Here is a 26,987-nt window from a genome sequence, read left to right on the forward strand (position 1 = left end):
GAAGATATCAGCCGAAGCGTTCGTACTAGTCAACTGGAGCCGCTTATGTTGTACTGCAGCCGTCGACAGTTTGGGGCGGTAGGAGGAGAGTGGACTGTTTGTTTTCATAAGAGACCGGCAGGAGGGGGGTGCTACTTTTTCGTCCTCGAGCAAACTGTAGTTTTTGTGTGTCTGTGGGAGAAGTAAGTGTTTTCATGTTGTGCAGTTTCCAGTGTTTGCGCGAAGACTTCCAACTGGCGAATCGCATCAGTTCGCCCGGAGGGTCATCGTCAGCGACGACACCCTCTGCTCCGTCAGCGTCGACCGTTTAGAAAATGACCGGAGAGAAGGTCCGCTCCCTGCGCAAGGACCACAGGCCGAGCAAAGACGAGGACTTACTGGAGCCCGACGAAGAGGCTGCGACCGGGACGTTTACAGCCTCCAGGACGAACAACAAGAGCAGAGCGAGTAAAATCTTCAGCAACCACAAGTTAATCAAGTCTTCATCCACACAACAACAACAACAACAACAGCAGCAGCAGAACCAACAGTCGCAGATTAATGCTAACACCAACACACTGTCAACAGCCGATGTTATCGATGACAACAACAAAAACCCCATTATCCGAACTGGGCAGGACTTTCCGGTGCACGAATGTGTATTTAAGGGAGATGTCCGACGACTGTCTTCGCTCATACGGACGCAGAATATCGCCCAGAAAGACGTCCATGGTGAGTTTAACAACTGCTCATCTCAGCTGCCTTTAAAAAGCCCACAATGAACTGCCAATTTCAAGGTCCAGTGAAGCTTAATTTTAGCTAATAGGCCATCATTCTCCGGCAGCATTAGATGTAGGCGAGGTTTCTTCTTGCCAAGGCCCAGATAACTGATGTCCAAATTGAGGAGCAGTTTAATGTCAATACCCTGTAATTTCTTCAAATTCACTTCTTTCAAGCCTGCATAAGGAAAGGTTCCAGCGGCCTTTCAGTCCACATTTCAAATTTATCACATATTCCTTGTGACATGAGTCATCTTTAAACACTGGATGATAAGTTGGTTCAGGGCCCTATGGCTAACGTATCAAGGCGTGTTGTGCGAAACTTTGGGATTCCCAGACTTGACTGCAATTCATCTGCAAGGCAAAGTCTGTTCAGATAACGCCACATTTTCCAAATCAACGCATTCTTAACTGACAGATCTACAGCGAAGGGTTGTTCCGGTTCGCATGTAAAGAAAAATGTGCTTACTGTCAGCTCTGGAATGTGTTCTGTCCTCAAAACACTGACATGCTGTAATGAAACAACGTAGCAGAAGGGGAGGGCATTTACTCTGGTGATGCTGAAGAATCTGAACTTGTTAAGCCTTTTTGCCTTCTCGGTTGATGGTTACCTGGGCTCAGTATCTTGAATTCGTGGCTTTATTCCCATAAATTTTTAGCTTCTAGTGGATATAAGTTGAAGCTGGACCATCAAATCACTGAAGTAAGGCAGGCTTTGTTTGATATGTTTATTAACACTATTATATTTCATCCATTCACTTTGCTGTTTTGTTATGATTTTTTTTCCAGAAAACTTGTTGCTTAAAGAAATACCTTTTAAACAATTGTTTTCCACTTGCTTGTGGGAGGGAGGAAATAGTCCCAGTGAATCCAGACAATACTTTCGTAACACTGTGTTGTTGACGAGTTAAAATGCAGCTTGTTTACAGATTAAACTTCATTTACATCAGCTGACTTTGGATTGGTGCTTTAAAAATATCAGTGGTTTATTTGAAACTGTCTACAGTGGTGGCTGTAAGTGAACTCAGACCTCATATACACAGAAAACAAATCTTTCTGCTGTTCATCACAGCGTCCCTTGTGATTTTTAGCTGAACCCCAGCTTTGGCACATTTCCCCATATTTACCCCACGTTGTTTTTGGATGCGTGCCTACCTCCGTCTTCCTCTGTCAGGGAGAGCCTGAAGGAGCTGGTCCTACAGTTTGGCCAGATAGTAGGTAGAGGCTTTTTCACACCTGCCACAAATATCATTTCTCTCTTGAATGATTACCATGTAACACATTCATTGTGTCTGTTAGCAGGCCATGTGCCTGCCTCTGAAATGTAGCTTGCTTTGTGGTGCAGTTGGGTAGTAATCAGTGGTATTGCCATCATGGTAGGAGAAGGCACAGTGAGCACAGACTTACCATATCATTTGGAGTTTAGCAAAGGCTGCCTCCCAGATTAAACATCTAATTCACTCCAGCTGTGACAGCCCTAAAGGCAAAATGCTCTTCGAAGTCTCTCGCTTGTTTTTGTTATTCTTAAATGCAGTACACAAATTCTGTTTTTTTTCCCCCTTTCTTCAGGAAACACACCGCTGCATCTTGCTGTCATGATGGGACATAAAGGTGAGTAGTGTTGAAACATTCACCTCCACGTGCTTTATTTTGGTTTCTCTCCTTGTCTCCGTCTCCGTGGCTTTTTAAACACGCCTCTCTGTGGGCCCGTACATCTTTTGTTTGTGTGTGTTTCAGTTTATTTCCCTCCCTTTGTGTGTGCATTTGCCAGGCTAAGCACCACCAGACATTTGTCACAGATCACCACATAGATCCCAGAAGGCAAGATGCTCATGCATGAATAAAGAGGTTGTGTTAATGGATTTTCTCCTGGTCAAAATCACGATGGAACAAGAGACCTTTCCTTCTTTATCTGTTAAGAGCGAGTTTTCTTTTCTCCCCAACTTTATAGATTCACAAAGGATTATCAGATCATAATTAATCAGTGAGTACTGGATAATGATGATAGTGCAAGAATTAGGCCCCTCTCAGTAGTTAAAGTCTCATTCTGATTGATGTAACACTGCTGGCTCGAAAGACTTTAACTTTGAAGCTGGCACAGGAGGTAATTAGTTGAGATAAGCGATGTAATTTTCAGTGCCTATAATATTTGCTTAGTCTGTTATTTTTAGTTACCTGCCAGTGTCTCTCGCACCAAAGAGGTTACTTTGGTTTTGTGATCGGTTCGAATTGGCTTGTGAGAAAGAGGTGAACGTGTTTCAGAGGCTACAACAATGTGTATTTTCTCAGAATGTTGAACATATAACAAATTGCACATTAGTGAGATCTGGGCATCTTAGAATAACTGTGAGTTAAGAGTATATAATGAATATGTCATGATGTATCAAGGCAATGTAGGAATCTTACATGAGTTTGTTTTTAGAATGAATTGCTCTGGCTGGACTGAAAGCATCCACATAAAACATTAAAACGCTGTCCCTTCGAGACTCAATGCCTGCATTTTAATATGACAAGGAAACATCAGAACATGCTTCTGAAAAATTAATTTAGCCTTTTTTGCAGTCAGCTCCTGATCAACCATTCAGGCATAGGGTTACCCGTGCTGCACATTGTCATTTGTGGTGTTTGTCACTGAAGCACGGGTTTCGATTGATTTCACATTCGCACAGCTCAATTTCTGTCAGTGTGATGGCTCTGGCACTACCTACTGGTAATTCAGATAGCAGAGTACCGAAGTGTTGTCGTGGACGGGACGCCATGGAATTGATTTTGCTAATGAGGTTGCCTGTCTCTTGCCTGAGCTGCTGCCTGGTCCTCTAGGGATGCTCAGGCCAGACGGGCTGAAGGCTACAGCATGAGATCACAGCCTGGGTGTGGCTGGCCTGTTGGGATGCAGAGGACAAGGCTCTCTTTGTTTCTGGCTTTTCTGCATATATGTCCGCCATTGTGGTAATGACAGTTGTGCATATCAGCAGTCTACTGTCTGATCGTTTGCATGACCGGAATAGTTGCACAGGTGAAATATCTAACGTAAAAGACGAAGAAAATCCAAAGCAGAGCATAATGCAGTCCTGAAAGCTGACGTCATTGTCAGAGGAGTAAGACAGTTTGTCTGGATTCTGCTTCCTGTCGTGTGCCTGGAAAGAAAACTCTTTCTTTTTTGTTTCTTTCTTTTTTCTTTTTTTGTTTCATTTGTCTAATGGGTGTGAATGAAAGATAAAATGGTGAGATTCTAAAAATGGCTTTGAAAGATACAGTTCCAGTGAGTGTTTGACATTAGTGGGCCACCCTGGCTGGAAAAAAATACTCTAAAGTGGCACACACATGCTCATTTTAAGATTTTGATTAAAATAGTGCATTTGAGTCAAACAGGAAAAGAAAATTTCCTGTTTGACTCAAATCCACAATTGCAAATGTTGCTGAGCATGTAAATAATGGTTAAAAAAAAAAAAAGCCAGATCAACATTTAAAATGTACTCAGACTTAGTCAAAACTGTAGGGTGAAGGTAGGGAGCTTTAACAGCAATCAGATCCTGTCGACAGAAGCCCCATCTGCAGCCAGTGCACAGCAAGTAGCATTAGATAAGTGCTTTACATCACCATCCTGCTCCCTCACTCATGAGTTGAATGCGACTCAAGCAGGACGTCTGTGCAGCAGATGCACGTGCAATCAGCCCAGCAGCCCACAAGGAGTTTTCCTTTATCAGTGCTCACACAAGTGCATATTAGATCGAACAAGACAGCAAACGGTGGCTAATAACAAGCAGCCTAAATGTCATTTTATCCAGTTAGCTAACTTTGTTTATATTTAAAACACTAAATGCACACACAGCAGTACATTATAGCCATTTTGTATAGAAGCTATGCTGCCCAAATTGGGACAAGTGATCCCAAATTTGTCATGATTTGATCATGGTTATATAAAGTTCAATTTCATTTTATTTATATAGCGCCAAATTACCACAGCAGTAACCTCAAGATGCTCTTATATTCCAAGGTAGAGACTGTAATACACAGAAAACAACCTCTTTTGAGCAAGTACTTGGCAACAGTGGGAAGAAGAAACGGGAAGAACCCTCCAGCAGAACCAGTAGGTTGGGAGTGATGGGAGGAAGGCAGGACAAAAACACACTGTGGAATGGATCCAGTGGAAGAGATAAACAATAACTAAGGATGAAATGCAAAATGGTGTGTGTAAGCTCATAGTGAGTGAAGAAGAAACAGCCATCATGGAAAGCCCACAGCACCCTAGGCCTATTGCAGCATAACTAAGGGAGGATTCAGGGTCAACTGATCCAGTCATAACTCTATGCTTTATCAAAAAAGGAAAGTTTTAAGCCTAATCTTAAAAGTAGAGAAAGTTTCTGTCTTTAATCCAAACTGGGAGATGCTTCCACAGGAGAGGCTGTAGCTTAGGGGAGATAGCAGGTCATCTGCTAATCGGAAGGTTGGTGGTTTGATCCTTGGCTGCATACCAAATATCCTTGGACAAGATACTAACTCCGATGCATTAATCGGAGTGTGAATATTTGTGAATGTTAGAAAGCACTTACATAGAAAAAGCATAGAAAAAAGTGCTTGTATGAGTGGATGAATGAGGTAAGTTGCATAAAGCGCTTTGTGTGCTCAGAGTTTACCATTTGAGAGGGGCCTGCTTTTAAATATCCTAGGAACCACCAACCAAATAAACTAGCAGTCTTTGAGCAAAGTGCATGATTGGGTGGGTATGGTGCTGTGAGGTTTTTAAGATAGGATGGGGCCTGATTATTCAAGACCTTGTATCTTGTGAGAAGGATTTTAAATTTGATTCTGGATTTAAGAGGGAGCCTATGAAGAGAAGTATGGGTCAAATATCCTCTCTCTTTCTAGTCTGCTGCAGCATTTTGGATCAATTGCAGGCTTTTCGGAGAGTTTCTGGACACTCTGATAAAAATGAATTCGGAAGTGAAAATTCTTGAATGATGGACAGAAAACAAAGCATAACTGATTTATTTGAGTAATTTAGTTAAACTACTTCTGATAACTAAATACTAATCAAAACATTATTGTATTAAAATTTAATTTGTTAGGAATCTTGTGGAAAAATCTGATGTTCAGGTCACAGAATTATCAGGTAAGATACTTTTGGAGAGAGCCAAAGGAAATAAAAAAGGGGTGGGTGTGTCTGTCTGTGTCCTTGACTCTGTAGTGACCAGTGAAAGATAAAACAGTATCTGTTTGTCTCCACCTGAGCACCATGTCCATGATAATGTGTAAATCGACTAAAAAGGTCCTGCATGTTACTTTGTTACGATAAGAAAACAGAACTCTCGGCTGTTCCAAAAGTTTGACTTGTTACTCATTCCTGAGAGAAATGCAAGTCTTTGATATCTCTGAAAGTGCCTCTGTGGATGTAGCTGCCATGTTGCTGTGTGTGTCTTTCTGAGAAAATGTTTGATGGTTGATTATGAAACTGTCCTTGAAACCAAATGGTGGCGTGCCAGACACAGGCACATGCCACCTTCATCCTGACCTGCTTTTAAACTGATCCTCATTTGCTGCTGTTTGAAGCCATTTCATCTACAGCCATGGCTCAATATCATAGCTCAGTCTTTACTTAACTGTTGGTAACAACTTGAATGCGTCACAAATGCTATTATTTCATCAATAAGAGCAAACAGGAGACAAGTGCTTGAACCGGGAATTACAAATGTTTGCCTGGATGTTCAAGTTTAAACAAACACTTTAGTCAGTGGAATAGCCACGTGTCTTTGCTGTTAGTCACATTTGATACAAAAAGCCTTCATTATCTCAACATGATGTAGCTACAATTGTGCTGTGATGTCCCGCTTACCTCACAGGTAATGGAAATGTATCAGAGTCGATCTTCGAATAGCAACTGTTTGTAATTTTTGTCTTAAAGTGCGAGGCGATTAACTTAGTTTCTGCATTTAATTCACATCATAAACAACTGACATAGAACTCAAGTGTTGTGTGCCTTTAAAACAAAAGTGTATCCATGATGCCGCACTATACGCTTATTGCATCTGAAACACAAAACTCAGACCAGAAGCTTGAAGGTGTGGGGCTCAGGACACACGGCCTGGCTGTTCTCCTCGTGGTTATATAATGCATGTCTGCTAAATGTTGTCGTTATCATTACACAATCGTTGGATTTAGCAGAGGGACATATAGGTCAAAGCCTTGAGGAAATGCAAAGCTTACATCAGAAAGCATGCTCTTGTCCGTTTGTTTGCCTGTGTTGCCTCCATATCAACTTCTGTTATCAGCGACTGAGTCCCGGAGCTGGGTGACAGTTTGAACTAACATGTAAAGACTGGGGTTTGCTGTAATGTTGCATTAGTCATTCACTTTTCAGCTATCTTCCTGTTACCAATGCAGCTATTTTAAGTAATTCAAGCATGCGATATGAACAGTATTAGTCAATCTTTTTGAAGTGGTCAGCTTTTGGACAGCGTTCGACATCAAGCAGAAATTTACCAAGAAAATCCATTAAAGCCAGTAATGAGCCAAGTCTTTGAAACTCTGCATCACTGGTGTGACCATAATGACTTCCCAGCGCCGCGTCTCTGTTCATCTCGATTTTCTTTGCCATGCTCCCATCTTGATGTCTGCTGTACTATACACAACTGGTGTTACTGTTAATTGCTTATGAGGAGAATGTAGCCTAACTGTTTGAACTGGTTGATGTCACATCTTGCCCTTTTTATTTCTGTAACTACACTCCTGGGAGAGACGTGCTTCTCTTTGTTGTGTGGTTAATGCGTCTAATAAGGAAGAGTTTCAGATTGTATTGCCCTCCGTCATTAAGACTTTGTGTTACCCTCTTTCTCATTAATGAAACATGGGGAGTATGTATATGGTGCATGTGGTTTTGTGAATTATTTGATAGCTGTTATTATCTATGCAAAAAAACAAGTCAGGAGGATTTGAATGAGTTCACGTGACACACCCATGACTAAAAAGACCGGTCGAGCAAATGTAACTTCTGGCTCCAACAAGCAAAGGCCCCACATATGCACTCAGCAGCGGTCCATTAGCACTTAGCCCCTGCTTAGCATTTGTAGGACTGTGACTTTTCGGGCCAGTGCTGGGACAGAGCTGTACAGATGCCAACATTATAATGAGTGATGTCACAACAAAACTGACAGCTGAGCCGGAACAACAGGCTTCAGTTTTGGCTGGCTGTAGTTTGTTGACACGCTGCCCGGAGAGCAGAGGGATTTTATGCTGCACTTACTGCTGATCTCACCATAGAAAAGAGACGAAGCTCTTTGGCTGTTTTCCAGGTGTTAGAATTCAAGCACCGCTCAGAGGGTGACTACATAGTACCAAGGGATGTCTTTTCCTATTGCTCAAAATTTAGTTCGTTAATTTAAAGCAATGCAGGATAAAAAAACAAAAAAAACAAAAAGAAAAAAGGAAAGATTCCAAGTCTTGCATAATTGTAGGTCCCATATGGCTTTTTGGTTAAAGTTCTATACACAAACTAGCCCTCTGGACACCCTGGATACATTGTGAGAAATGTGCTCTATGTAACCGATGACACCTGTGCTGCAGAGTAGTCAGTTTGAAGTAAACACATCAGATAAAACTTGCAGAGCAGGAGAAGTAAAGCTCTTTAACTTTGCATCTCATTTTTGTTCGGTTCCTCTGTGTTTTGAAAATCGAACACATGACTAGAGCTGGACGCAGGGTTTTTCTTCTGTGTATTAAGCAGTCACCATAAAAAATATCAATGTAGTTTTTTTTTTAAAAGTTTTTATTGTTTTGTTTTCAGCATATATTGTATTATGTGTTTGCTTCATATTAATAGGATGTAAAATGAAGATACATAAAAAACAACATACCCCAAAGCACCTTTTACTTCTGTGTATTTTTATTATTAGTTACTGGAACATTAATTTCCTAATATCTATGACTATGAAGTTTGGGTGCTGTCACATTTTCAGACTATTTCTGGTCAGGAAATCATCCTTCAGCCCGTTGTCAAGTCAAGATGCCAAACTGAAATCTATTAGGTCTGTGGTACTGCTAGTGAGTCGTGTGTTAGGCACATTCCTGATGGCTTTTTGGGTTTTCAGTTTGTCCTTCTGTTTGTCTTTTGGTGTTTAGTGATTAACTGTCCTCCTTGCAGAGTGTGCCCATCTGCTGCTGGCCCACAATGCACCAGTGAAGGTGAAGAACGCTCAGGGATGGAGCCCCCTCGCCGAGGCCATTAGCTACGGAGACCGACAGATGAGTAAGTATCTCTGACTCGCTGAGTAGCTGGCTTTGCTCAATAAAACACTCACGCAGAGGTTTGAAACTGATGTTGGTCAGTGAACTCGTTTACTAAAGCGAGGCATCAGGCTTGCACCAGTGGGAGAAGGCGAGAGAGAAGTTTTCATCAACAGATACAAATCAACAAACGGCGCTGCACATTCTTCCACGCGGCCGCCTCGTAGTGAGGCCACCACACCGGCCTGGCTCTTTTGTCCCTCAGAGGGGGGCCTTCCTCAAGGCCCTCTGGCTTTTGTATTCCAGTGAAAAGCAATTCATTAGATATTTCCCTCAGTCCTGATAGGCTGATTATGCTCAAGCCCATATCACACGTGTTTTTGTCCCACGTTTCATAATGGCCCAAAAGTTTGTTTTGAAACAGTGAGAATGTTTTGTATTATTTCACTGTCACGAGTACCTGTGGCACTGTGCAAAATGTCACGTTAGATTTTTTGTAATGACTGAGGGAGAAGGGATTGAACGACAGCTGTTACACTACAGCTAGTAGTGCTCTGCTAGTGAGAATTTCACCTGCAATCTATTTAGAGCTTTTGATGCCAGAAACAGGAAGGCTTGAGGTTTGTTCACTGTGGTGGGGTCTGTAGCTGTGGTGAATGCATTAAAAGTATTTTACAACCCTTCACTACTGCTACAGAACTACCAGGTTAGGTGTTGATTGGCCCACTTCATTCTCAGCTATTGGAACATCTCAAGTACAGCATTCGGATTTTACATATAAGTTAATAAGTTCCAGTTAAAAAATGACTTTGCTAACCTAGTACATGTTGATACATGAATGAAAGAGCTTGCTCCTTCATTCATGTATCCACACAGCCACTTCGCACCAATGTTACGTCATAAACGGAAGCAGCTTTAAGTTCCTCCATCGACTGCTTCCTCTAATGAACTGACTCAAAGTATGTCTGTTGACTGAAACCTCTAATGACATTTCATCTTACAGCTGGCAGGTTTCTTGTGCAGGTGACCATGCAGGTACATGTTGCAGTAAGGTTTTAAAGAAAGGTGTAGCTCTCTATTCTCTGCTCAACATTCATTTCCCCCGTACACGTGCAGCGAGGCTTTAGTCCAACTCTCTATAGAACGGCGCTCAGGGAAACACAAAACTCGGCAGGATTTTAAACTCCTGGGTCAGGTCAGCGTGCTGATCACCTGAATCAACTGACAGGCTCGGAGAGCCGAGAGAGACTTCAGCTTCTTTCACGCTGAATCAAAAACATGTAGGCACAGAGGACTGTTTAACTCTGCCTGCCTGAGGTCTTTTAATGCTAATCCAAGAGTGCAGGGCATTGGCCACTGCTGTGACAGCTACAAAAAGCTGACTCCACACACAATAAAAAATATATATTAAAAAATTCCCACTTGGAATGTGATATCTAAAACTTTACTTGGCTGTCATGATGATATAGAGGAGAAAGGTGCTGAAGGGAACTTATAATTTTTTTTCTCTGTATAGTGCAATAAATGTTTTTCACAGGCTTAGCAAAGCTCTGTTCAGTGTGAGCTGACTCAGCGTTTGTCAGGACTTGGAGAAGGAAGTGGAGACCTGGGAACTTTTGTTTGTTTTGCAGTGAGGCAAACATCAAGGTCTGGATAGTGCTGAGAACAGGATAACATTTTGTTTCTGAAATCTGGTTTTTAGTAGTTTTTCACAGGTTGTATTACATAAATTCTTTCTTTTCTAAGGAAACATTTGGTTGAATGTGATTAATTGTTATTTTTAGTTGAAGAAGTGACAAATTACTATTGACGTCTGTTGTGCGGTTGTTGCGACACAGTGCGTTTGTTACCCGGGTGTGTGGCTTTCCGTTTGAACGAGGAGACAAAATGTGGCTCAGAAATAGTTTTTGTCATGTGTTTGGTTCAGAAAGAGCTATTTCAGTCCTCGCTCGCCTCTGCCACACAGCTGTGTTGTCAGCTTCAGGGACTTGTTCAAAGAGAGTTTCAGTCATATTACTGTATGTGAGGCAGGGAGCTGCTTTTTCATGTGGGTGTCAGGCAGTAATGGTCTCACTAGCCTGAATAAACAACCAGACTTGGCAAGAAAAGTTTAAGTTGAAGAAGTTTGGTTTAAGAAGATCCTTTTCTCTTTCTGTGTCTTTGTAATAAGCTTGAGTTTAGATTTTTCTCACATGTTTTCTTCCTGTATTCAAAATTTATAGAGCTATTAGGAGTCACTTATAAATATCCATGATTAAGGCATTAGAATAGATTAGAATTAGAATAAGTCATGATTCATCAAGTCATACATACACAAGATCACTTCATAATAGAATTAGTGCCAACAATCAGCAGCATTCATACATACAGAATAGAAATGCATCACAGCGTCTTATTTTTCTGTATACTAATTGCTTTTGGCTGAAATAATCCCTGACTATTAAATCACCCTGAGGGCATAAGTTCAACATCAGAATAAAATCAACAATGATCGGGTTTTCCTTAAGACGGGAGAGCTTATCTCATTAGATTTGTTCTCGACCAATTATTTTTTTTAATTTATTTTTTGATTCTCCCATTGCTCTGACGTCCATTTGTTTTTCTCTTTCCACAGTCAGGTTACCATACCCGACTGATATATTGAACATTATGAAATCTTTCCAGAATGTTTTGGCTAAATACAAAGGCTCCTCCCTTCTTTCTAACAAATAATCACTAACTGGCTTTCTTGTAGATAGAATCATCATTATCCATAAAATTCATCTTCTTATCAGTATATGTTGCAGTATATGCTATTAATGTTATGGTGTTATATGTTATAGTGCATGTGTGAATCAAAACAAGGCAGCATTCAGTAACAAATGAGGAGATTTATATTACTCCTCCAACCTGTGCAGAAGAGTCAGGGTTAGAATTCCTGTAAAAGTAAAGACACCAACAACACTATCACCAGCATATTTGAACATTTTCAGTTGGATAGATTTTTATTTCTGAATATTATTATCTTGATTGACTGACTGAATGATATTTTACATTTTGCTTTTTCGGGTGATATGTGTGGCATTAGAAGGAAGAAAAGTTGTTTTTTGTTTATTTATTAAGGCCATAGCAAAGCACACGAATTCTTAAATTTTATTTTCTTATTTATTAATTATAAGCTGCCATAGTTTTATTTTAGCTTGTAACTAGTGAATTTTTCTACATTTATTTGCAAACAAAGGTTTGTTTATAGCCTCACTGTAACCTCACTGACAAATTAATGTAGAGCAAAATTATTGTGCATATAAAAATATGACAGCACAGGCTGCAGGGATAAAGAACAACGGAGTTCTGTTTCAGCTTGTAATTATTTGTTATGTCTAAAAATTACATTTTCCTGATATGATTCGGAGCGTTTAAATGAAACTAAATTGAATCAAGCTCCCTGCATGTGATATGTCATCTTCAGTTAACTCGGCCGTTTGAGTTAGCTTGCAAAATTTGTCGACCTCGGCGAGTTTTCGCATCCATTTAATATTCTGGCCTGTGTCATTTTGAACTTTTCCCACATTCTTGGAGACCTGCCAGCAGCAGCCCTCCACCTGCATATCTTGTTAAATAGTTGCCCTTTGTGGTAATGTAAAAGCAAGTTTTTTTTCTTGACTCTGTCTCTTTTTATTAGTGTGGAGGTGAAACTGCTGAGATCACTCGACTAATTAGTGCCAGCAAAGTGCCCCGATCAGTATCTCGGTGAATTAGTGCCAGCGTGGAGAGTCAGTTGGGTTTAGTGTTGAAACGGCCCGCATTGGTTTCTCAGTCTGTGTTGGCTGGGTGGTCTGTGACCAGATGGTGAGATTTTACTCCCTTCCTTGTCCTGCTGCGAGGCGGTGAGGATCAGGAGGAGCCCCATCCAGAGCTTGTCTACACTCATTAGGCAGCCAGGCCACAAAGACACCCTCATCCTGTAGTTGTGTCTGTGCCGGCTGGCGCATGTGCGTTCCTGTGCTCTCATTTGGCCTAGTTTTACCGTTGAGTCCTCTGCCCCTCTGTGCTGCTGCACGGGGAGCACCAGTTAGACAATATGAACAACATGTTTGTGTATGTTGACTCGCCACATGGACATGGAGGAGGGCACAGGAGATGGTCAGGCTGATGACTATGCCATATGGGCACTGCTGCTTTTAGTCCTATTAAAATGTAGGACGGGCGGGTTCTCAGTGGCCAAACATATCCCCCCTTTTTTTTTTCTTACTTCTTTCCATGACTTAATCACTGGAATAGTTGTTGTCATTTATTCCCTTCATGGCTTCGTCAAAAGCACCACAGTTATGTTAGTGAGCAACTGATGCTCCCACTCCCTAATAAGCATCACATAACCTCTAAATAGTTGTTGTAAATTTGCGTGGAACCGTTTTCTTTTGCACAAGTCTCCTGCAGCCAGTGCTGCAGAACGCTTGTTAATGTGACCCATCATGGCTAAAAGCCCCCTGTGAGCGTTCCTCTCCCCTAGTTCGTTAAGGAGGTTAAAGGAGTTGCTCATTAACAGGCAGCTCTGTATCTGCCATTGCTGCTCCCTTTGAACTTCCTGGAACGGTTTGATCCCTGCAGGCTATGCATCAGGGTTGGTTGGATGATGCTGGGAGTGCCCCATTTGGCTCCAGGAAGCTGGTAAATCTCAGTAAAAATTGCTGTAGCCTGTAGCACTTTTTTTTTTCTTTCTTCATTGTTGACATGATTCGCTTAGAGAAACCGTTAAGTACACAGTATTTCCTGTACGTTAAAAACGTCTTGCCCTAAACTTTAACCTTACCAATATTGCAGGTCTGCCCTTTGCTGTGCAGCATAAAAACAGATGGTATGATATTTTTGGGCATGAAAGAAGCACAGTATCTGTCATTCTGATCACCACCTGTATTTTAAAATAAAACTGACGATGTTCTGCAAGGCACTCAGATTGTGGGAAATCTTGAAAGATGCCCATATGGAAGTGAAGCCCAGCACCCTTAATTTTAGAAATGTTAAAGTAATCATGATTAACCTCCTAGGACCTGGCGTCCACATATGTGGACATCACATTTTGGGTTATTTAGACCAAAATACTCAATTTTGCTCTACAAGGGCCTGATATCCACTTACGAGGACATTATACTGCTACTGTTACTCAAAATTTTAAACGAATATGCTCATATGTGGCTCTTATTTTTCTTAAAAACAAAAATAAATTTAAAAAATAAAATCTGGCAATTCTTTGTTTTTACATTCATCGGGCCCCAATGTGACCAAATATCAAAGAGAAATTAAAAATGCTGCTGTGGAAGAGTTCGGGTTACGGACAGCCTGTCTTTCAGGGAGTGTGGAGAAAATGGTCAGATTTGCCAAAACATGGTTGTTAAACTTTTTTTTTTTTTTTTTTTTTTTAAACATGGTTGATCAACTCACAGTAGAATATTTATTAAGTTTAGCAGTGGCATCGGATCCAGTAAAACAGGGTTATAAAAAATATTCATGGCAAAAAATAATGTGCCATCCAATAACCTTAAATTAAACTTTGATATGTTTTTGTATAGAAAAAGCTGGTGTGTCACTTTTTTCTCTTCTGTTTTTCTGCTCATCTTTCCGTGCGCTCTCAGTCACAGCGCTGCTGAGGAAGCTGAAGCAACAGTCCAGGGAGAGCGTGGAGGACAAGAGGCCCAAACTGCTGAAAGCCCTCAAAGAGGTAACGTAGTCCTAAAGTCCTGCTAGAAGCCAGTTTTGCCACTCTGCACCCAGCTTTGGCAGCCTCTTTTTGTTTTGTTTTGTTTTGTTTTTTGTTTTTTGGCCGCTATTTTGAAGCCTCTGCCCTGAATGAACTGAGTTGGAGCCGTAACTTTATTTTAAATGCTCAATGGACTATTAAAAAAATACATTTGCTCAAATTAAGTTTTAAAAAGTCTTTTTACCTTCAAGTTATACTTCTACAGCTTCATAATGGCTAATTCCAGAGTGCTGACACCATCGATGACTCTCACCGGAGCACTAATGTCATGCTAATTAATTCAGTAAACCAATAAAACCAGCCCTTTTTTTTATTGTAACAAGTAGATATGCCTGCCACTACATTGCAGTGAGTCTCTGCTTTGCATTTGTGTCGGTTAAACCACAGGATTTTTCGAGTACCATTTCTCTCTTTTATAATGTCTCTGATAGTCCTTGCTGCTCCTGACCCTTTGATGGGATATCTTGTTTTATGGTCATCAGGTCTTTTTACCTCTCAGAGTGCTCTCATTCAATTCTGTCCTGTTTCTTTTCCTTTCACTGGGATCTATTCTGCAAGCACAGCCTTAGCACACCTCATTCAGGTTTGTCATTCACAAATTACTGTCATTGCAATGAGCCAGGAAGGACGCATACACGCAAATTATCAGATGGTGCGAGTGGAAGATCTTGATGCTCTTGTGACCGCGTGGTATGACATCATATGTACAAACTGTAAACATGTAACTAGTCGCAGACATGTTGATCAGGGCGAAATGATCCCTTTAGCTTTGTTGGTCTCTTGTGCCTTTTTATATCACTTTTAAATACATTCTGTAAATGTTTAGACATAGACAGACTGGCATACATGTTTATCAGAGTAAGAACCTTTTTCAATGTTGTTGTGGTGTTATTGCTAAACATGAAGTTATGTAGCCAAACTGTAGGCGTTAATCATTTAGAGATTTTGGCCTCGAGGTCAGCTGTGCAGTAATGCTGAGGAAATCAAGAACAGGACACGAGCAAATAAAACTCTGCGTTTTATTGTGTTTAAAGAGGTTATACCACTTCACCTGACCTTCCTCCCTCACTGTAAAAGTTTTAAAGTCTCGAGTACTTGACAGACCTCGAAGGCTGTATTTTCCCTGAAATGATGAGACCGGCGATTTTCTTGTGTCATCATCTCTGAGATTATAAAGCTCTGGGAAGTGATGATCCTCGGCCAGCCTGACATCATTGCTGACGTGTGGATTGAGACCACCGATCGTAGCGGTGATCCAAGCCTTACAAGATAATTAGACTGTACTGAGGTGGGGTTTGCTATGTAAAGAAGCAGAGGCTCAGTTATACTTTCATGTAAAGTGAAACGCTGGCGTGCTACTTTATAATCTCATTAAATAAAACCAAATATGGTGTCCAAGTCTGTGGTTTAATTTATTTTTCTGTTGCATAGAGCTCGCTATGTCACTATTGTTACAGTGGGTGAATTGTTCTGTCATTATCAAAACCATCGTCCTCGTGGTGTAACTCAGTAGGAGTACTATTTATTTTTGAGTATTTTTAATTATTTATTTATTTTCAATCTGGTGGCTGTGAGGCACAGAGAGGGTAGGGAAGTTGGAGAGTGTTGAGAGACAGACTCTGACATTGTGGGTTTCCGGCCTTTTCATCAGATCTGTGGAATAATAATCAGCAGTAGAAACACGTAGCCTTGCTCCTTATTGATTTTTCTTTATCTGTGTTCACAGCTCGGAGACTTTTACTTGGAGCTTCACTGGGACTTCCAAAGTTGGGGTGAGTCAAGTTTCTCTGTCTGCTCTCCTTTGACAGTTTCTCAGATTTGATCCACTGTGGAAATGAATCACATGTCATTGTTCTGAAAAACGAACACTAAGGAATCTGAGGGAGAAGAACAGACTTAGTGTTCAGGTGGTTACGGATGATACTCGGGTGGATACTCAAAGTATCATGAGGGACTTTGAGTGACGTCAAGCTGAAAATGGCAGTGCCTGTTTGAAATGAGCCAATACGCCTTCCTTTAAAATGGATGTCTCACCTTTAATGATCTAATACATGTACTCAAAGATTCATCAGGTAAAACATAACAGCGGACCTCACAGATGGAGCACGGTGTGTGGCGATAGACGAAATGCCTTCACTAGAGCTCAAGCATCAGCATTTGCTTAGCTTGCAGACCAAACCCAGGACTGTAGGCCTGGGCTGATTTCTGTGTACTCAGTGTGTCTTTGTGAATTATTGACAAGGTGAATAGGGTTATGTAATACACACGTGATGGTAACAAAATGTAAAATGGTTACATAAGGATATATTTTTGCCAGTTGAGATGGTGTAATAGTGAAAGTTATATTTTTAAGGTTTGTGTGCTCGGAGAACAACACAGACTTGTATCAGATGCACATCTTGCTTATTGACTGGTCTTTATTTTCTGTTGTTGTTTTTGTTAATGCGCAACTATTCTTCTGTACTTTGGAGCAGCAAGTAGAGTATCATGCCTTCAGTTACTTAATACGATAGGGACTGTGAGTTATTAAATATTTAGCTGTTGAACTACTTCTGGTATGTGGCACTCTAGTTTCCAGGTTTATATGCCACCAAAGCTTTGAAATCTGCAGTTTTTTTTCCTCAAATGTTCTTTCTAAATTTAGACGTTTTACACACCCTTACTGTATCTTTTCATGTTGCAGTGCCTTTGCTCTCCAGAATCCTGCCTTCAGATGCCTGCAAGATCTACAAACAAGGCATCAACATCAGGCAAGTCCTGTCAACAAATGTTCATTTGAATAGCATTCTGACATTTCAAAACTCAGAGTCACTTCTCAAGCTGCCTGTTAAAGTAAACCAGAAGATGCAAGCCCTGCCATATTAAACATTTCCCAGAGAAAGCCTGCTCTTCGTGCACTTTGTTTTTAAGGCTTGCTGGTTTATTTGTAACTGCTGCTGTACACAGCATCCACTCGTCTTTCTTTTCTCTACTTCCAGTTTCTCAGTTTTGTTAACTAGAGTGTGAAATCAGCGCCTGCAGTATGAGCAGTACGAGGAAGCCGAACAGCAATCCCTCTGTGCGCACAACTCTTCCTTCTGTGTTTCGCTTTAAATCACAGTCTCATAGATGAAGCTACTGTACAGTCTACTGTGCTGAGTAGCTCACTTACAAAGAGCATCAGCAGAAATTCATCACACCCTGACACAAGCTGACACAGTCTCAACAGTGAATCTACAGTAGGAATATATGCCGCTGTGCTCCAGCGCCTTTCAGGCAAAAATCTAACGCTATGCCGGCTTGAGGGCTGGCTTCCACATTTACAGCATATGCACATAGATTTTCATACATATATGACAAATCCTGCCACCCCTTTATCACGCACGTAAACCTATGCCTCTACGTTTGGGTTTATATCAGCACAGTCTATTTGAGGATTGAATTGAGTTTGTAAAAGTGTGTGCGTGTGTGCGTGTGCGTCTTCACTCTTCCTTATGAGGTAACCTTGATGTGGAGCTTGTCATTATTCTGTGAAACCGCTCCTGGCTGTCTAATTTGGTATTCAAAATGCCCTCTTATTATGCCAGAGTTGTAGAGAGAAAAAGGGAGAGCGAGAGACGGAGCGGGTGAAAGGAAAAAAACTGTCACAGCAAGTTCATTTACATACCAGCTCCACGGTGTGTCAGGCCTATCGTACCTACCCGTAGCACCTACCGCTTTGTGCGCATTCTTCTCAAGCAGATCACTTATTCTCTTTGCCGTCACGCTTTATTTCAGGACTACCCACTCTGACAACACAAAGAAAATTTTGAAAAGTGCTGTTGGACTCCCGTGGCAGTGATTACCATACACATTGTCTCCGACCTTTCAAAAGTGTAACATCGAGCACAGTTTTGTCTTCGCTCACAGTTTTGACACGGTTGTGCTGCTGGCCTGAAAAGTTAACTTGAGCTCACAATAATTCTGACTTTTGTCTCCTCTGTGTATGTTCACGATGTGTTTATGCAGACTGGATACAACCCTGATAGACTTCACTGACATGAAATGCCAGCGGGGTGACCTCAGTTTCATCTTTAACGGCAATGCTATTCCCTCAGAGTCTTTTGTTGTGCTGGATAATGAACAGAAAGTCTACCAGCGGATACACCATGAGGTGTGTGAAACCCTTGGGGCCCTGTAATTTGTGATGTCTGTTAAGAACAAAGCAGCATATTTAAAGTTTTGTCATTGACTTGAAAAATGCAGGTTTGTGATTCTACAGTGAAGACAACTAAATCTAAAGTTGTTTAGTTGTATTTAAGTAAATTATATAACAGTGTCCCTACATATTTTGGTATTTCTTATGTCTAGCAGGAATATTTGACCTGATGACAGCACTAGACCAAAGGTCAGGGCATCTAAATGTTAACAGATGTAACCCTCTGGGAAACTACAACAGTTCAACATCTTGTGCAAACACTTCAGAAAGAGTTGGAGGAACCGACTGACATCATTGTTTCCAACACTAGGATGTGGCTGTTCAGTGTTCACTATGCATGATGCATAATGATGTGCTATATTTATTTATTTATTGTACACTTTAAGGAGTCGGAGATGGAAACAGAAGAAGAAGTGGATATTCTGATGAGCAGCGACGTGTACTCCGCCACACTGTCCACCAAATCCATCACGTTCTCTAGGGCGCAGACTGGTTGGCTGTTCAGGGAAGACAAGACGGTGGGTGTCATTTGTCAGCTTTTAGAAACTCTGCTCTGACTGTGGACCTTCAGGGATTTTTAAAAGTTTAAGACATAACGACTGTAGTCAACTTTTGAACCCAGTTCTTGTACTTTATAACTCAGTTGACTGGGATAGCTGGTGAAATTAAACTTTACTTATGGTTTCACAGATATATCAGTGTGTAACGTGACATTGATTGCAATATCTCATTTTTAGGTTGTTGTGTTTTTTTGTTTTGTTTTTGACTGTTTTCTTTAAAAAAACCGGACCTGAAAAGAACATCAGCAGCCTTTAGACCGGATCTGAAGCCTGATCGATATGAGATTTTAAGACCGATACCATGTATTTGATGATCATCAGATATATGGATGGATACCAAAACCTTTTTTTTCTTCCAGACACATGAAACATAAACAGATTTTGCTAATGTTGTTAAGTGTGTGTATTTATGAGTCCTTACTATAATAATAAGACGATGGCTTTGTTTTGCCGATGGGGAAATTTGAGCAGTGTTCGGTGGTAAACTATTCGGTGTTAATTCATAACAAAGGTGTTTTTCTTCTTTAGCTTCATCGTTTTTATTTATTGGCAATTTCAAATTCCAGTGCCAACATATCATATTTCCTGTTGTAACCCCCACGCCAGGAAGGAAAGGCAGTAAATAAATCAGAGAGGCAGTGATGACCCCAGGAAGGGAGCTCAGGTGACAGGATTGGGGTTCAAAACAACACAGACAAATCTGGCAGGGTGGAGTTAGTGACTGAAATATGACAGTATTGCTTTTTGCCCTCTCAATCCTTTGTCCTTTTGACTTCTGTTTGAAAGGGAAATTGGTCAGTCTGTGGCAGGGGGGAACTTATCTAACTGTTTATTAATCTCCAGGAGCGCGTGGGAAACTTTCTGGCCGATTTCTACTCTGTGAACGGCCTGGTGCTCGAGTCCAGGAAGAGGAGAGAGCATCTGAGCGAGGAGGACATCTTGAGGAACAAAGCCATCATGGAGAGTCTGAGCAAAGGAGGGAACCTCATAGAGCAGAACTTTGAGGTGAGCATCACTGACATGAATAAAGATTTATGTGTCTTTGTTTGATAACTTCACAAACCAAAAAAACAAAAACAGTCTTCCTGTGGCTATGCCTATTTTATGTGCAGTTGAAGTCCTGTTTTGAAGCTTTAACTTTAGCATTATAGCATCACATGTCGATTCTTTAGAGCCAACCTTCAGCATATTTAGACGAGAGGTTGGATTGATAAGTTATGAGCTATGGCCAAAAAGCTGCTTAGCTATCTGCATCCATATTATTAGGCACAGAGTTATGGAGTGCTATGCAACATTCCAGTTCAAGTTTATTTATATTGCAGCAGCACACAATAACAGTCATCAAATGAACTAGTGTCCTGCTAGAATCCAGCAGACTTCTTGGACAGACTGTAAAGTTAACCGCACATCAAGCCAAAATACACAAGCACTACAATCATAGTCGGGAGGTCCAGTTCAGTGACTTGAATTTGGAGACATGAAGTCTAGCAGACAGCTACCAGCTACAGCTGCCTGTAACGGCATCCAGGCGTCCTTCAAAGTGGTCGTGCTCCCAATAATTCAAACTTTAGGTCCTGATAAGATTTAAATAGGTGAGTTAAGTACATTTTAACAAAGACCTCTCGCTTATGAAAAGGGAAGTGGAGACCAAAGGTTTGTGGTAGTAAACTGAAGTTAGGTGCTTAACATCTGAATCTGTGAAGGGTGACTCGGTTTGGGCCAGGAAATGCAGTTTTTATCACTAAACGTTTGTCACCATACTTCTTTTAACCTTTTTTATTTCTACAGGGAGATACAGTGCTGCAGGTTTGATGGGCACTGAAATGTACTTAATTTACATTTCTCCTCTAGTTCATTTTCCCACAGGTTCTCATTCAGCAGTCGTTAAATTTGTGTTACAGTTTTTTTCTTTAACTTGGGTCAGTTTGTTCTAACATGAATCCTCGAGTGCACCTGTGTAACAAGTGCACCTGTACACCTCCTCCAGCACTTTGTCGATAAACATTGTCTTTACTTATACCTGCAGCGTAACCACCAGTCCAATCCTGAAACTGTCCTGTCCCGCTGGAACATTGGGGTAGGACACGAGCCTCTCAGACAAAATAAACCTCACAGTACTCCTCACCCCCGTGTCCATACAAAGATAAATCCTACAGAAACGGACCCTGTCGAGCCACTTTGTATGGTTTATTGAAAAATTCCTGACTGGATCCCCACTGATGTTCCTTTTGATGTTTTTATTTGTTTGAAGACAGAATGAACAAATGCCCCCTGAGCCACTCTGCATGGATTCAAATTCTACCACTGCCCCCCAGTGGTGAAAGCTACTAAGCTGTTCATCGCTCACCCACCATCCCCTCACTATAGTATGTTCGAGAGGAAGCCGCAAACACAACCACTCTGTGAACATAAAGCCTCTCGACACACAATGGACGCTCACGGCTTTTTGTTTTGTTTTTGACCGTCCTGTGTTCTGTGTTGGACTTTGTTTCATCAAAGTGTTCTCTGTTGTCTGTCAGAACTTTGTGCTGATGTGAATTGGTGCCTGCTCTTGTTTAAAGTGGGGGGGGAAACAGTTTGAAGGGATATCATTTTTTGTTTTAGTTTTGATGTGAAAATAGTCTCGCCTCCACACCTGTGGAAAATGATACATGGGAAGTGGATGAGATAAGCAGCTGCTGTGACGCAACGGTGTTTACTACAGCAGGAGAGAACAAGTCAGTCTGTGGACGCAGGCAGAGCGTGGGAGGCTTTGGAACAGAGCTGGACACTATTGATCGCACGGATGAAAGCTAACCCCCCCCCCCCGGTGCCGTGGAATGATGGGGGAGCAGGTCCGGCATGCCAGCAGATCAAGGTCTCCACAGCCTGTGTGTACTCTGTCCTCATCACAACAATGTGCCAGGCCTGGTACACAGTGTGAGAGGACATAATAAGGCTGCACACCTTCTGTCAGCCATCTCTTGGCACAGAGGTGTCTCATCATCCAGAACCTGTTTTCAGATTCTTCTGCCCGAGTTGTCGTACTCAACCGCAGCTTACAAAACAGAGATCGGCTGGTTTAATAGTGATTTAAAAAAAAATCTGAACTCTGGCAGAGCAGGGAGCTAATATTTAGGAATAGCAGACTATCAAAGCACCTCGTAGTTCAGAGTCATCCAGAACAGATCGTCCAATTTTAATATGAACTGACACCGAAGAAGAACATTAAATCAAGAAGGCCAAGCGCCAAACGTTTTCCAATTTTTTTGTTTTTAAAAAAAAAAAAATTTCTTTTGAAGAAAGTTGTCTTTGATCCTTCGTTGCTCGTGGTAAAAATGATCTGGTGAATGAATCTGATTCGGCAGCGTTACAGCTGAATTTCAACAAAGCTTAACATTTGAAGGCTGTTTACTGTGCAGCTCCTGTTTATTCAGTTATGATCACTGGTTCACACAGTTGTTATCAACCATGAACAATAACATAGGATCTAATTTCAAGGCCGGCACAACAGCATCAACAGCTCTCCTTCTCCTTCTTCTCTGTGACCGATTGTGACGCTCACCCGCTGAATTAACTAAAGATTTAACATCACTGAATCAGGACTTTCTAGATTAAGTTTGGTTGATTCCTGATTTTAGTAATTACTGATTTAGCTTTAATACTATGCTAACATTTAGCTTATTATATAAAGTTACTTTGCTGTTGTTTGATGGCTGTTAATTATGTCAGCATAAAAGTATACTGCTTAGTGATGCGCTGGGGCCCTCTAGTGGCATGTGCCGTGTATGTCATTGCTCTGCGGGGAAAAATTAAAGGTGTGTAGGTAAACACTAATGTTGATATAAAAGTGATGACAAAAAAACATCTGTATGTCACAACTTAGATCAGTTTTAACTTTTTTTTTGTTAGTTTCACTCACTGTTTTTAAGTGTGACCTTTCAGTATTTTACACTTTAGCCTAACCATGACCTTTTTTAATCTCTTTTCTGACTTTTAGCCGGCAAGAAGGCAATCTCTAACCCCCCCGTCACCCAACACTATATCCTGGGAAGAATACATCACGGCTGACAATGGAAAGTAGGTGTCTGAAGTGTTTAGGAATAAATAAAGCAGGAATAAATAAAGCAGGAATAAAGCACAACCTATGTGAATATTGCCAAATGCAATATAGGTTGACATGTTTTAGTTACTGGAAGAACACTGGTAGTTTTCCATGTCTGCATTAATGAGCTGTGAGCTCTTCCTGACTGAACTGCCTTCATCGTGGGATAAAATTTTCTGTCTCAGAGCTCCTCATCTAGGAAGAGAGCTGGTGTGCAAAGAGAGCAAGAAAAACTTCAAAGCCACAATAGCCATGAGTCAAGACTTCCCTCTGAGCATTGAATCGTAAGTCTTCATTTAAGCTGCCCTCCAGATAGTTATTAAAAAGCAGGCAGGATCATTTTCTATTGGTATTTTCAGGCTTGTTTAGTGGGGATAAAGGGGGAAATTATTCATTCATTGAGACCTAAATGCTTTAGTAAAATAGACTTTGTTTTTGTTTGTTGATTTGGGTTCTCGTGTCCCTCAGGTTACTGAATGTTCTGGAAGTGATTGCACCCTTCAAGCACTTTAATAAACTCAGGGAGTTTGTTCAGATGAAGCTCCCCCCTGGCTTTCCCGTCAAGCTCGGTAAGCAGAGTTTTATATGGTGTTGTAAACAGTAGTCTGCTGATTGATGTTCATGACTTTTTCGTGTGATGTGTTCTTCATGTCATCCATATAATTGTGCTCTCGGCTCCCCGCAGACATCCCCGTGTTTCCTACGATCACGGCCACGGTGACGTTTCAGGAGTTTCGCTACGATGAGTTTGATGAATCCATTTTTAGCATTCCCAATGATTATAAAGAAGACCCTAGCCGCTTCCCCGACCTTTAACCTCACACACTGGACACTGAACCGCAAACAAGCAACGAGGCAACATTATGCTACAGAGGGTACTTTTTGAATTTAAGAAACAAAACAAAAAACATGAGGAATAAAAACTGTGTTTTGCGACTACCCCTCGCCCGCCCCGACTCTGAATACAGACGGCGACCAGACAGCCTAACACACCTAAATTTAAATCGGAGGTAGCGGGTTGTTCGACATCTCCTCGTGTCGCAGGTTTGAACTTTACCTTTTAGATTTGATTCGATGCAGCGTCCGAGGCAGGAAGCGCAGGTGACTGTGAGAATCTCATCAGTGAAGGGGCATTGGAGTTAATATGAGAAACAACACAGCAGGTGAATTTTCTGTATATTCAGTACGAGTACGAAAAACAGCAGCTCAGCTGATGCTTTGTATTTAAGTATGTAAGTAATGTTCATAAAGGGACTGTTTTAAACTGATGTGTAGTTAAAGCACTGAGTGACTGTGAGAGACGCTGGAGAGGAATTCCACTTGAAATTGATTTTGAGATCAATTTTTCATTTTTCAAAACACTCGTGAAAAATCATCAGCCTTTTTTTTTTATTTTATGATCTTACATTTATTAAATTACATATAATAATTTATGTCCTAATCTATGTTACAGGCCTGTGTAAGAACTCTATTAAAGAACACACTAGACTATTCCTATTTAATGATTAAGGATGAAATGTGAATGTCCAAAGGGGTTGAATTATTACTAAACTTTAAAAAAAAAAAAAAAAAAGGATTATAGCGGCCATGTTAAGTAAACAAGAAAGTGAAAGGTCTGTTATTTTAATTTGGATGCAAGTTTGAAATGCCAAGAATAAGCTTGACATTTGACTCAACGATATTCTTGGGATGTGAGGTTAATTTAATTAGTTTTTTCTTAAGGTGGCCTTTATAATCCTTTGAGAAGTTTGTTTTGTATAAGGCTGAGTACTTTTTGTAGATAAAAGTCCTTAAAAAATCAGTTTTCCGTAGAATTCCACTTTAACTGTGCACATTTTTAACGTGTGAGTGTGTGTGTGTGTGTGTGTGATGATTTTTACTGGCACAGAGTCAGTGAATATTCGAGGCACTATTTGGATCCACTACACCTACTCGCCTTCCAGCTGACTTCTTAGACTCATGTTGTGAAGCTGAATCTTTAAACCTGCATTTGAAATATTAACTTTTAATGGCGGCAGTGGTAGCGATGCTGCAGATTTTAATGGTACTGCGAAGTCTGAGCGACAGGGCAGTGTAAGTTAGGCTAACCCAGCCTTTTGTTTTTACTTCATCAGATTGTTTTGTTGTTCTTTTTTTTAACTGTGTAACCAACCGTACAGTTGTGCTAAAAGAGGAACTCTGGGGATTGTACAGTGAGCAGGTGTCTGGGAATCAGTAAGTACAGCATTCATGCCCTTTTTTTCTTCTTCTTACACTTAACAAAAATCAGGCCTTTACATCGCACACTATATAAATACATGTTCAGTTATTGATTTGTCTTTTACTTTCTTTTTTTATTCCTACGTGTTTATGGGTTTCAGACATCCTCTGCAAAAAGAAGAGTTGTGTAATGTTTTTTATTTTTATGCATCATGTGACATAATTTGAGACTGTTGGTTTGTAAATGGTGGGAGTTGCTTTTTTTTGTACATACTTATGTTGCTTTAACAAGAAAAAAAAGAATCTCTTAATTGTTTTGTTGGATTTTTTTCTTTCTACTCCCTGGAGATGTGTGGAACCAATAACCTGTCAGCTGTGTGAAAAAGCTCAAAATCAGTCGGAAGGAAGGAAGGAAGGGAGGGAGGGAGGGAGGGAGGGAGGGAGGGAGAGAGAGAGGGAGGGAGGGTTTAACTCTAAGGAGTCCTCGTAGGTGCTGCTATGGTTCATGAGCTCTTAATGTTGATACAGACAGCTTTCTGTGGGATGTTGCTATTGTACTGGTGGCTCAGAGTTGTTCAGCATCCTAATCATTGAAACACCGTGCTTACATATGCATATTTAGTATGATAACCAAATGCAGTTTGACTTTTCACATTCCATAGTACAGGCAGGCGCAGCTAGTGGAAGTGTGCCTCTTCACTGACATAATGCTTTACATTTATTTGATGCTCCTTCCCGAATTCAGCTGATTGGATTTGACATGTTTTCTGTAGGAAATGATTCATCCATGTCTAAATGTCAGTTGTACAGCAAAAACTGTTGTATAAGTCTGCGACACTATTTTCATATAAAATGTACCGAAATAAAAAGCCACATATCTAATAATGTTTGCACTCGTGTTTTTTCTAACTTGGTCATATTAAAACATGCGTGGCACGGATACGACACCTCATCTGGGTATCCTTTGATTCTGAGCTCGTTCTGGGGCATCCTACACTTCCTCTTCTTTTTTTCTTTTTTAACCTTTGTGGGTTTATAAGTCTTTATTTTGCGTTTTACTGGACAATGGGACAAGACATGGTTGTCAAATAGTCAATATTTCAGTTTTTGTTCAACTAAAACGGAGCTGCGATAGGAAGTTTGGTTTATAGCTTGACTGGGCAGAAAAGAGAATCCGCAGCAGCCTTTCAGAATATTTTTGTTCACGTGGTTTCTGAAACAAAGCAGGACAAAAAAGAGAAAAAGTTGACATATA

At 40.8% G+C, this 26,987-nt stretch overlaps 1 protein-coding gene across 1 annotated transcript; it reads left to right on the forward strand.

The window, feature by feature from the left end:
- On the forward strand, positions 1-25,778 carry ankrd13c (ankyrin repeat domain 13C). The gene is made up of 13 exons (XM_005920980.3): positions 1-711; positions 2,328-2,369; positions 8,896-9,000; positions 14,588-14,673; positions 16,439-16,484; positions 17,396-17,462; positions 18,700-18,844; positions 19,276-19,407; positions 20,293-20,454; positions 23,429-23,508; positions 23,719-23,817; positions 24,002-24,102; positions 24,219-25,778. Exons 1-13 carry the CDS (start codon positions 315-317, stop codon positions 24,347-24,349), a joined length of 1,593 nt encoding a protein of 530 aa, XP_005921042.3. The 5' UTR covers positions 1-314; the 3' UTR covers positions 24,350-25,778.
- The last annotated feature ends 1,209 nt before the right edge of the window (positions 25,779-26,987 follow it).

Source organism: Haplochromis burtoni, unplaced genomic scaffold (assembly GCF_018398535.1).
Source record: "Haplochromis burtoni strain Fernald_Lab_line unplaced genomic scaffold, NCSU_Asbu1 Contig_5, whole genome shotgun sequence".
Lineage (NCBI taxonomy): Eukaryota > Metazoa > Chordata > Actinopteri > Cichliformes > Cichlidae > Haplochromis > Haplochromis burtoni.